Source organism: Eurosta solidaginis, chromosome 5 (genome assembly GCF_040869045.1).
Source record: "Eurosta solidaginis isolate ZX-2024a chromosome 5, ASM4086904v1, whole genome shotgun sequence".
Taxonomy (NCBI): Eukaryota; Metazoa; Arthropoda; class Insecta; order Diptera; family Tephritidae; genus Eurosta; species Eurosta solidaginis.
This window is the reverse complement of record NC_090323.1, coordinates 239,973,830-239,987,084: the sequence shown is the minus strand read 5'-3', so window position 1 is coordinate 239,987,084 and position 13,255 is coordinate 239,973,830. Positions and strand designations below refer to the sequence as shown.

The window sequence follows — 13,255 nt, the reverse complement described above, 5'->3', positions numbered from 1 at the left end:
GTAATCGCCTTGTTTCTTTTGTTCTCTTTCTTTGACGTTTGGTCAGTGATGCATACTCAAGCAAAAAATTTGCGAAAAATAAAAAAGCGGCATTGTTAGCGATGCGATAGCGCTACAGAGTTCCAATTACCTTTCGCATCGCAATTTATGTTCGCATCGCACTGCCTTTCGCATCGCAATACAGAGTAGGCCCCCAGGTGCTACCAACAAAAAATTATGTAGTTCCGCAAAGTAAAGCTAACTAATGATGCAAACCCATATTTCCAAAGCGCGTTTTTTCTCTATAAATAGTTAGGAATGGACGATGTCGATGTTTCTCGATTTTTTATCCGATGTATCGTCTAGCAAAACATCGATGTTAACATCGATATTAATAGGGAAAACATCGATGTTTCGAAAACATCGATGTATCGTTTGTATCCCTATCTGCATATTCGATTACCTTGCTGTTTATGTCCTTCTCAAGAAGAACCAAGAGCTCATTAAGTGTGGCAACCCATAGAAGTGGAGAAAGTTGTACCGGGCCAATAAATCCGCCTCTGGTGCTTTGAAGGGCTTGAACGACATTATAGCCATTTAACTTTACCCATAGCAATGAACTTCGCCTCAAACGGTTCGCCAGTATGAGTTTCCCACCAGTTCATTTCTTCATCACTAGCGCCTGGAAAGTGCGTACTCAGGAGCAGGCGTAGAGTGCTCTCTGCGGAATCCGTCCATGTCACATCAGATCCTTGCAGGCATCCAGGGACACTTTTTGGAGCACCAGAGAGCACCTTGCTGAGTCTGGATTCCTCACACACTGTCTCCATTTCGCTACAAAACTTCTGCCATGAGGTCATCTTCGACGACCTTAGCAGTTTCTTATAAACCCCGAGCATCATTTTGTATGTATCCCATTTTTCTGCCTCCCTGGAGGCTTTAGCAAGATTAAATGCTTTCCGACACCATTGTGGTTTGGTTTTACCCCTAGATTTCTTCCTAGGGCAGGCCTTATTAAGAGCCTCCCCGCAAGCCTTCGTATACAAGTGAACCATATTATCCAGCTCTGCAGAGTTCTGGGGAATATGAACACTAGATCTTGAGAGCCTCTTTTGAAGATCCTCATTATAGATACTTCAATTGGCGTTTTTTAGGTTTCTGTGCCAGGCAGTTCTGAGCGCCACCCCGCCAAGGTCGAAGCGAACAAATCTATGATCCGAAAAGGAGTGGTCTCCAAGCACCATCCAGTTTTTTATCAAGGATTCCCCGCTGCCCGAGATCAAGGTGACCTCCAGAACCTCCTGTCTGCTCCTAGTATAGGTCAAGTATTTACGATACGCCAATTTCTGGAGAGTACCAATTATGCAAGACTCGAAAGGTATCATCTTTTTGTCGACTTTAAAGCAGCTAGTTCTGCCTTCTCTGGGCTGAGTAAAGAGGTATAAAAAGTGGGTCTCGCTGTGAAAGGGGACTAGACGCCGTTGCAGCTTTCTTACAGCTGGTATATAAATTCGAAACTGCGAAGTACTTCGTCTATAGGTGGACAAGTTTTAACTGCGAAAACAATGTCAGTCTAAAAACGTCCTCCCTTGAAGAATAAAAATGACGTTATATTAGGAGAGAAGATTTCCGGAGGATTTATGGTCCTTCCCATCATGCTAGAGGCGTACATTGAAGATAAGCTAGTCATGAGCTCTACTAGCTTTATGTGTATATGAACGCAATGCAAAGTAAATGCAACGACTTCTCTGTTAGAACATGTTATGCGAATAGATAAAGACACTTCGAGATAGAAGGCATTTACATTGACACTCCACGTAGACAGCACAATAAGAAGTAGGGTTGTGCTGAGTTGGTAACAAAAAAGGAAAATAACAATAAATACTTGGCGCGATTCACCTCCAACGACATTTAGGCCGGGATCTTCATGTTTTATGCCGACTCCAAACGGCAGCTGCAAGGCAGATGCATTTTCAATTAATAAACAAAAAATTTGTTGTATTCGAGCCTCAAAAAAACGAAATTACTTTTCGTATTTTTTTAGGAATTTAAATGTATTGATTACTTTCTACAAGTACTTGTTATGGGGAATTGGCGGTAATTTAATTCCTAAAGTAATCATTACTACTCAGCTCTGATAATTGGTGGGCTTTGGTACATGACAGCCGGTATCACCTAAGGGTTAAATTACACTTAATTGATGAATCAGGTCGCAATATAAATCAAAAAGAGTCAGAACTCAAACTTTTCAAATTCGCTTTTTTGCCATACATCAGTTGGAAGAATACATCTCTAACGACTGCAAAAAATTCTTGCCAATCACATTCCTCATTAACTGGAAAAATACCGCTATGCCTGTTTTTATGTTACTTGCATCGCTTGAACAGAGTATTTTTTGCTCTTAAACAGTATCATGGCGGAGCGATACAAGGTGGCAGCATGGTGACATACCTACAAACATAAATAAAAATTCCATGTATTTTGTTTTTGTAAATTCGATGGCCAAATGTCAAAATCGTACTGCGCCGGAAGTTGATGTATCAAATCAAGTAATAAAAGTTTATAATCAGCTGTCCAATGCTGCCACCTTGTATCGTTCCGCCATGAACAGTATTATTTCGACTTGTGACGCTATTGTTGAAAAATTGTGAAAAGTTTTCATTCAGATGTAGAGTATTATTTTGATTTGTGACGCTATTTTTGAAAAAAAGTGAAAAATTTTTTGATTTCATTCAGAAGTGTATTTTTTTAATAGAAAAGCTGCCAAAAAAGCCCTCATATTCTTTCTACTATAAAAGTAAAATTAATTCTTACAATTTTACTGTTAGTGACCTCGGCGTCAAAATTGTAGAGTACTTTTAATGGACTGAAGTTGAATGAAAACGCGGTTGTAATGAAATTGGAACCTGTGTGCTTCTTTATATTCAAAATTTGGTACAAAAGGTAAACAATTCTGGAGATTTAGATTTAATATTCTATTCCGATAACTGCTGCGGGCAACAAAAAAATAAATATATACTTTCACTGTATGCTTATACGATATCTAAGTATAATCTTCGTAGCATTACACATAAATATCTTATTCATGGCCAAACTCTAAGCGAAGGGGACAATGTGCATATCGTAAGTGACAACCAAAATAAAAGACACTTATGTAGTAATCCCATATACCTACCAGACCATTACACAAGCCTCATAGCAACTGCGAAAAAGACAGGCCCGCCATACAAAGTTCGGGAGATAACCCATAACGTCTTTTATGATTTAAAGTCACCCCAAGAAAGGTGGAGCCACAACTTTTCCACCAATGAAGACAATGAAAAAATTGTATGGCGTGACATTAAAGTCTAGCATGTTAATCAAGAAAACATTGGTTCGTTTTTTATAAAACATCATATAAAGATACCAATTACTAAAAAGTGTGTGTAACAAAAATCAGCTCTACGCTTTTCCAGCTTTAGGTGGCGTCGAGTATTTTAGATAAAATTATGTAAAGCACAGTAGAATTGCAAAAATCTTTTTAACACGCTTTTATTAGCTTGGCCTTTATGTAACGGAATCTTTGAGCTTAATTTTCACCGGTTTCTAGAAGTCTGATTAATTTGAAACTTTGCACACGTATCAACGCTCGATGACAATGCATTAATGTGATGGTGTGGTGACATAAGGTCAACGGTCATAAGGTCAATTGGCCTTATTATCACTTTGAATGGCCATAAGTTTGATTGAAACTTTGCACACGTATCAAGACTCGATGACAATGCGTTAATGTGATGTGCGGTGACATAAGGTCAATTGGCCTTATTACCACTTTAAATGGCCATAAGTTTGATTGAAACTTTGCACACGTATCAAGACTCGATGAAAATGTATTAATGTGATGGTGTGGTGACATAAGGCCAACGGCCATAAGATCAATTGGCCTTATTATCACTTTGAATGGCCATAAGTTTGATTGAAACTTTGCACACGTATCAAGGCTCGATGAAAATGCATTAATGTGATGGTGCGGTGACATGAGGTCAACGGCCATAAGGTCAATTGGCCTTATTACCACTTTGAATGGCCATAAATTTGATTGAAACTTTGCACACGTATCAAGGCTCGATGACAATGCATTAATGTGATGGTGTGGTGACATAAGGTCAACGGCCATAAGGTCAATTGGCCTTATTATCACTTTGAATGGCCATAAGTTTGATTGAAACTTTACACACGGATCAAGACTCGATGAAAATGCGTTAATGTGATGGTGCGGTGACATAAGGTCACGTTGCCTTATTACCGCTTTGAATGGCCATAAGTTTGATTGAAACTTTGCACACGTATCAAGGCTCGATGACAATGCATTAATGTGATGGTGTGGTGACATAAGGTCAACGGCCATAAGGTCAATTGGCCTTATTATCACTTTGAATGGCCATAAGTTTGATTGAAACTTTACACACGGATCAAGACTCGATGACAATGCGTTAATGTGATGGTGCGGTGACATAAGGTCAAGTTGCCTTATTACCGCTTTGAATGGCCATAAGTTTGATTGAAACTTTGCACACGTATCAAGGCTCAATGACAATGCAATAATGTGATGGTGGGGTGACATAAGGTTAACGGAAATAAGGTCCATTGAACTTATAACCACCCAAATGGCCATAGATTTGAAACATTGCACATAATGCGAAGAACGCATTCCTTTATCAATGATAGAAGGGGATGCATGGCACATCTACGAAAGAGCATACTGGAGCCCTTTTTAACACGCTTTTGTTAGCTTGGCCTGTATCTGTGTATCCATGTATGTATGTAACGGAATCTGAAGTGGAGCCGAGAGCCCCGGTAACACAGAGTTCCGAACTCCGTTGCACCTTTTGAAGCATTTTAAGATAGGCACTTTTAGCTACTGCAGGCCACCAGACCTAGGCACCATAAAGAAGAATCGGGCGCGCAATGGCTGTGTAAATCCAGTAGGTGACCTTAGGGGAGAATCCCCAGGAGGTGCCAATTGCCCTCTTGTAGCTGAACAGCTCTGCTGCTGCCTTCTTGGATCGCTCCACTATATGGTCACTCCATAATAGCTTCCTATCCAGAATGACTCCCAAATACTTGACTTGATCGCTAAACACTAAGTACGTACCCCCAATTCTTGGCGGTGTAAGATTTGATGTAAGATTTGTACCTCCTCGTGAAGAGGACAAGCTCGGTTTTATCCGGGTTGACTTCCAAACCTGTGGCGGGTTGTACTCCTGGAGCAGCTCCTGTCAGCTGGGTCCGTTGGCGTCACTGGAACCTAGACTCTAGCCCTTGGTCGTGAGGGGATATCACGCACCTCCACTACCTTGAGGCGCGCGTCCGGATATACCACCGCTATCAGCGTGACGGCGACCCTATAGAGGTTTACCGACCTAGCGTCGTCACAGGCAATTTTGACATTGCCCTGGAACCACCCTGCATCGGTGTAAGATGGCGGTGGACCAGGGTTGTCTATCTTAACCTTAACGGCCACCGTAGCGAGCGCGGCCTCGATCCACATCCACTGTTGTTTCGGGATCCTGCCATCTTCGCTGCTCTCGTCTATAATGCCAATGATCTGCCGACAATTTCGGCGAAAGACCGCGTCCAGCCTCCCTGCGACTTGGCCCTTTTCGGTGCCGTGGGGTTGGATTCATCCATGGACCGCTGGCTTTTCGAGGTTTCACCACTCTCGACTAAAACTTTAAAAATTACTTGAACTAAAAAATTAAAAATAAAAAATAGTTTAAAAAAACTGAAAAAAACACGCTTTTATAGCTAACCGAACTATAAAATAGAAAATAATTTTAATTAAAAAGAGTTTATATAACAGTAGTAGACGGTCAAACAATCATTTGTAGTTAATCACCTCATAATAAAATTATAATAAAATTTAAGTTATTAATAGAATAATTTAATTCACAGTGAAAAGCGTAATTTGGCATTCGTTGAAGATATCATGATGAAATTTGGCAGGAACGTTACTCCTATTACAGTATGTATGCTTGATAAAAATTAGCAAAATCGGAGAACGACCTCGCCCACTTTAAAAAAAATTTTTTTTTAATTCAAATTTTAACAAAAAATTTAATATCTTTATAGCATATAAATAAATTATGTCAACATTCAACTCCAGTAATGATATGGTGTAACAAAATACAAAAAATAAAAGAAAATTTAAAAATGGGCGTGGCTCCGCCCCTTTTCATTTAATTTGTCTAGCATACTTTTAATCCCATAAGTCGAACAAAAATTTACCAACCCTTGTGAAATTTGGTAGGGGCTTAGATTCTAGGACGATAACTTATTTCTGTGAAAAAGGGCGAAATCGGTTGAAGCCACGCCCAGTTTTAATACACAGTCGGCCGTCTGTCCTTCCGCTCGGCCGTTAACACGATAACTTGAGCAAAAATCGATATATCTTTACTAAACTCAGTGCTTATCTGAACTCACTTTGTATTGGTGTAAAAAATGGCCGAAATCCGACTATGACCACGCCCACTTTTTCGATATCGAAAATTACGAAAAAATGCCATAATTCTATACCAAATACGAAAAAAGGGATGAAACATGGTAATTGGATTGGTTTATTGACGCAAAATATAACTTTAGAAAAAAACTTTGTAAAATGGGTGTGACACCTACCATATTAAGTAGAATGAAATGAAAAAGTTCTGCAGGGCGAAATCAAAAGCCTTTCGAATCTTGGCAGGAATACTGTTCGTGGTATTACATATATAAATAAATTAGCGGTATCCAACAGATGATGTTCTGGGTCACCCTATTCCACATTTTGGTCGATATCTGGAAAACGCCTTCACATATACAACTACCACCACTCGCTTTTAAAACCCTCATTAATACCTTCAATTTGATACCCATATAGTACAAACAAATACTAGAGTCACCCTGGTCCATCTTTATGGCGATATCTCGAAAAGGCGTCCACCTATAGAACTAAGGCCCACTCCCTTTTAAAATACTTATTAACACCTTTCGTTTGATACCCATATTGTACAAACGCATTCTAGGATCACCCCTGGTCCACCTTTATGGCGATATCCCGAAAAGGCGTCCACCTATAAAACTAAGCTCCACGCCCTTTTAAAATGCTCATTAATATCTTTCGTTTGATACCCATATTGTACAAACGCATTCTAGAATCACCCCTGGTCCACTTTTATGGCGATATCTCGAAAAGGCGTCCACCTATAGAACTAAGGCCCACTCCCTTTTAAAATACTCATTAACACCTTTCATTTGATACCCATATTGTACAAACGCATTCTAGAATCACCCCTGGTCTACCTTTATGGCGATATCTCGAAAAGGCGCCAACCCATAGAACTAAGCCCCACGCCCTTTTAAAATGCTCATTAATACCTTTCGTTTAAAACTCATATTGTACAAACGCCTTCTAGAGTCACCCCTGGTCCACCTTTATGGCGATATCTCGAAAAGGTGGCCACCTATAGAACTAAGCCCCACGCCCTTTTAAAATGCTCATTAACACCTTTCGTTTGATACCCATATTGTACAAACGCATTCTAGAATCACCCCTGGTCCACCTTTATGGCGATATCTCGAAAAGGCGTCCAACTATAGAACTAAGGCCCACTCCCTTTTAAAATGCTCATTAATACCTTTCGTTTAAAACTCATATTGTACAAACGCATTCTAGAGTCACCCCTGGTCCACCTTTATGGCGATATCTCGAAAAGGCGTCCACCTATAGAACTAAGCCCCACGCCCTTTTAAAATGCTCATTAACACCTTTCGTTTAATACCCATATTGTACAAACGCATTCTAGAATCACCCCTGGTCCACCTTTATGGCGATATCTCGAAAAGGCGTCCACCTATAGAACTAAGGCCCACTCCCTTTTAAAATACTCATTAATACCTTTCGTTTAAAACTCATATTGTAGAAACGCATTCTAGAGTCACCCCTGGTCCACCTTTATGGCGATATCTCGAAAAGGTGGCCACCTATAGAACTAAGCCCCACGCCCTTTTAAAATGCTCATTAACACCTTTCGTTTGATACTCATATTGTACAAACGCATTCTAGAGTCACCCCTGGTCCATCTTTATGGCGATATATCGAAAAGGCGTGCACCTACAGAACTAAGGCCCACTCCCGTTTAAAATACTCATTAACACCTTTCGTTTGATACCCATATTGTACAAACGCATTCTAGAATCACCCCTGGTCCACCTTTATGGCGATATCTGGAAAAGGCGTCCACCTATAGAACTAAGGCTCACTCCCTTTTAAAATACTCATTAACACCTTTAATTTGATACCCATATCGTACAAACAAATTCTAGAGTCAGCCCTGGTCCACCTTTATGGCGATATCCCTAAATGGTGTCCACCTATAGAACTATGGCCCACTCCCTCTTAAAATACTCTTTAATACCTTGCATTTGATACACATTTCATACAAACATATTCCAGGGTTACCCTAGGTTCATTTTGCTACATGGTGATTTCCCTTATTTTGTCTCCATAGCTCTCAGCTGAGTATGAAATGTTCGGTTACACCCGAACTTAGCCTTCCTTACTTGTTATGTTTCTATTTAGCTGGAAAAAGAAGACTTTGAGAGAAACTCAAAACATTTTTTCACTTAAAGAATCACAATTGGACATAATACACACCAGTTCACAAAAAAATGTCAACTAAAGAGTCACAAGTCCAAATTACCTTTTATTGTATAAATAAGGGCACAGAACTAAAATATCTTACGCTAAATCATTTTCTAAGATGGTTATCTTTACTGGGGAACTCAATTTGAATATTAAATCGCAAAAATGTTTGAAAAAACAGTTTTTTGCCTCTCCTGAACATTTCAGATTTTTTGAGTTGTGACTGTATTTAATTTACTGTGCGAGGTATAAAATGGATTGTGAAACGGGATATTCGCGCCACTATCGGTTTGCTCTAAGTCTATGCGTTTTCCTTTTTAAACATTGTGGAAAACGATTTAAGGTGTTGTTAAGTACAAAATATAATTAGCAGTATCGCAGTTTTTGAACATCTAGTATTTTCCGTAAGGACGGAGTGATAAGACTTGGAAGGTTCGTTAAATTAAATAGTATCGGAGACATTTGCGGTAGTAAGATTCTGGTATTGGAGTGTCTTTATCACATTTACATAAACGCCAGGCAGGGACCAAAAGAAAATAAGTAGAATTTATTTTGACATATAGGAAAATTAGAAACCCGGTGAGGTAACTAGACGAGACTTCCAAGTTCGAAAGAGAGGGGAGAAGGTTCTGGAGCTTCTAGATTCTATCAAAGTTGCAACGGATTAATTGCTAATAATAGATTGGTGCAGTAATGTATGTAGAAGGCTGCGGCTAAAACGATATTTAGCCGTTCTTAAGGTGGTAATCATCAGACATTTCATTATTGGTGGGATCTCGGATAAGAGATCCGTTGAATTGAGAAAAAATCGTGCAAAATGATATAAATAACCTTATTTTTTCCTCAGTTTATGTATTCAAACATATCCCAAAGTGGCAAGAGTTCGGAAAACTTGTCTTTAGCAAATACTCTAAATGCTTAACTATTTTAGAAGTTCCCCCGGTTGTGTAAGGAGCGTCAACAAAGCATTTGAATTAAATAGATTTACTCACACAAATGAAATAAGTTTCGACTATATCAATGTCCACTGGTGAACGAACTTCGATATTTGCGCGTAGTAAAAAATTTTCACCTCGATAAACTTTCGTCAGCGGTCGTTTGCTAAGCGTGTAAAAACGAGCTGAAAAGCGAAATTCTAAATCACATTTTATATTGATAATATCCTCGCGAGTCTTTCGCAATCGGCTTTCGTCGAGGAACTCAATTTGCACTGGTGGCGTAATTGTAAGTGGCTTCACATCCGTAGGTGGCACAAAATTGCGTACATTTTCAGGCGAATTTTCGACGCTACCAGCTGTACCACCATCAATTTGTATCATAGTGGTCGTGACTTTCGGTCGCATGATATCAATGACATAGGAAGTTTTTTGTTGAAGCATTATTGGCGCTTCCACCAAACTGAATATGTAATAAAGAACGGAGCACGACCTTTGCATGGACAACTCGCCAGTGTCAATTTGTAATTGCGAATGCATTTTTTGTCGTCCTGGCGATAGGTCCGTAGTTAGAAATACTGAAAATGAGAAAAGAAACAGGAACAATGCTTTAGTAAAATGTGTGCAGACATATAAATCAGAGACCGGAAATGATTGTTTTTCAATTCTTTTTTTTTTCAGATAAAAAATCAATGAAAATATTTCGAAACACACAATATGAACTTTTGACCATAATGCAATAATAAAGGTGGTGTCAACCACATAACCTCACTTTTTCGGCAGCTTATTATACTCAGCTGAGCAGAGCTCACAGAGTATATTAATTTTGTTCGCATAACGATATCCCGTAACGGCATAAACCAATGGAGATAGATATATACTTCTATATATCAAAATGATCTAGGCGAAAAAAGAAATTAATTTAGCCATGTCCGTCCGTCTGTCAGTAAACACGATAAAAAAAAAAAAAAAAAAAATAAATGTAAGGCGCGATAACCTCCGAAGAGATCTAAGGCCGAGCTTCTCTTCCAATTTGCGTCGTGCTCCTCTTGATTTTTCCCTACAAATTGGCCGGACGGGACCTACATGTTTTATGCCGACTCCGAACGGCATCTGCAAGGCAGATGAGTTTTCACTGAGAGCTTTTCATGGCAGAAATACAATCGGAGCGCTTGCCAGACACTGCCGAGGGGCGACCCCGCTTAGAAAAATTTTCTTCTAATTGAAAAATCTTATTTCTAAAATTTTGATGTTGCTTTGCCCGGGAGTTGAACCCAGGGCATACGGCATGATAGGCGGAGCACGCTACCATCACACCACGGTGGCCGCCACACGTAAACACGATAACTTGAGTAAATTTTGAGGTATCTTAATAAAATTTGGTATGTAATTTCCTGGGCACTCATCTCAGATCGCTATTTAAAATCAACGAAATCGGACTATAACCACGCCTACTTTTTCGATATCGAACATTTCGAAAAACCGAAAAAGTGCGATAATTCATTACCTAAGACTGATAAAGCAATGCAACTTGGTAGGTGGGTTGACCTTATGACGCTGAATAGAAAATTAGCAAAATTTTGGACAATGGGCGTGGCACCGCCCACTTTTAAAAGAAGGTAATTTAAAAGTTTTGCAAGCTGTAATTTGGCAGTCGTTGAAGGTATCCTGATGAAATTTGTCAGGAACGTTACTCTTATTACTATATGTGTGATAAATAAATTAACAAAATCGGATGACGTCGACTTAAAAAAAAAAATTTAAGTCAAATTTTAACAAAAAATTTAATATCCTTACAGTATATCTATAAGTAAATTATGTGAACATTCAACTCCTGTAATGATATGGTGCAACAAAATACAACAATAAAAGAAAATTTCAAAATGGGCGTGGCTCCGCCCTTTTTCATTTAATTTGTCTAGAATACTTTTAAAGCCATAAGTCGAACAAAAATTTACCAATCCTTGTGAAATTTGGTAAGAGCATAGCTTCTATGACGATAACTGTTTTCTGTTAAAATGGGCGAAATCGGTGGAAGCCACGTCCAGTTTTTATACACAGTCCACCGTCCGTCCTTCCGCTCGGCCCTTAACACGATAACTTGAGCAAAAATCGATATATCTTTACTAAACTTAGTTCACGTACTGACCTGAACTCACCTTATCTTGGTATTAAAAATGGGCGAAATCCGACTATGACCATGTCCACTTTTTCGATATCGAAAATTTCGAAAAATGGAAAAAATGCCATAATTCTATACCAAATACGAAAAAAGGGATGAAACATGGTGATTGGATTGGTTTTTTGACGCAAAATATATCATTAGAAAAAACTTTGTAAAATAGGTGTGACACCTACCATATTATAAGTAGAAGAAAATGAAAAAGTTCTGCAGGGCGAAACAAAAGCCCTTGGAATCATGGAAATAAATTAGCGGCACCCGATTGATGATGTTCTGGGTCACCCTGGTCCACATTTTGGTTGATATCTCGAAAACGCCTTTACATATACAAGTAAACCCTTTTAAAACCCTCATTAATACATTTAATTTGATACCCATATCGTACAAACACATTATAGATCACCCCTGGTCAACTTTTATGGCGATATCTCGAAAAGACGCCCACCTATAGAACTAGGGCTCACTCCCTTTTAAAATACTCATTAACACCTTTCATTTGATACCCATGTCATACAAACACATTCCAGGGTTACCCTAGGTTCATTTTCATACTTGGTGATTTTCCCTTATTTTGTATCCAAAGCTCTCAGCTGAGTATGTAATGTTCGGTTACACCCAAACTTACTTGTTTTTAACCCCTTTTTTAACGACCCTGTGTCAAATATAAATAATTAAACATGTTTTGAACTTATAATATGGAATCTAGCATGACTTTAATGTGGTAGGTACATATTTATATGAATATATGTTTTTTTAAGAAAATTCTTTATTTATGTCACTCAATGTATTCTGAATCATATTCGTCATCATCTCAGAAAAACTATTCCCGGAAGCTCGACAGCTTCCACAGAAAGGTTTTTTCCATTATGTCTATAAATATCTCTGTTTAAGCTCGTTAGCACATCTGAAGTTAGCAATAGACGATTCATTACATCCTTTCTTGAAAATTTTTTTGAAAAATTGTGTCTGTATTGGCGGAAGTGCTCGTTTCTCGCTTACGTGTTAGGCTAGCTTCAACGAATTTCGTCAAAGCTTCTTTCGTGGATAGCTTCACAGCGTAATTGTTTGTAGTGGCTGCATTTTTTATACTCTCTTGTCGGTGTCATCGATGCTTCCTTGATGAGCTTTGACAAGTCGTTGTGCCCTGCTGCCCTCTCGCCCATACTTGCTGCCTATGTCAATGCGTCGTGAGGTACTTCCCTTCCCACATGCTCTGTCTTTTGCCTTTTAGTTTTTTCGCTAGATTCATTGAATTCAATATTTGGATTTCGGAGTCATCCCAGAGCGTAGAACTATTGTTTGCTGGAGCCATTTTACTTTTTTTATCCGAAAACGATCCTTCTTGTAATCTGCTGATATCCATTCCGTTGGATATAGAACGATTTTAAACTTTGACGAAGCAAAGACATTTCGGAACACTTTGTAATATTCACAAGTTTTTCTTCCAGAAACTTCATTTTCTTTTCTTTCGCTTTAAGTTTGCATTCCAGAATAATATTG

The 13,255-nt window shown here is 38.8% G+C and overlaps 1 protein-coding gene across 1 annotated transcript in view; it reads right to left on the bottom strand.

The window, feature by feature from the left end:
* gry (trafficking protein particle complex subunit 11 gry) overlaps positions 1 to 13,255 on the bottom strand; it is a 218,104-nt gene that overhangs the window by 19,770 nt on the left and 185,079 nt on the right. Inside the window, exon 13 of the mRNA XM_067789058.1 lies at positions 9,631 to 10,151. Within this exon, the coding sequence (XP_067645159.1) occupies positions 9,631 to 10,151 (521 nt within the window). The remainder of the gene's footprint in view (positions 1 to 9,630; positions 10,152 to 13,255) is intronic.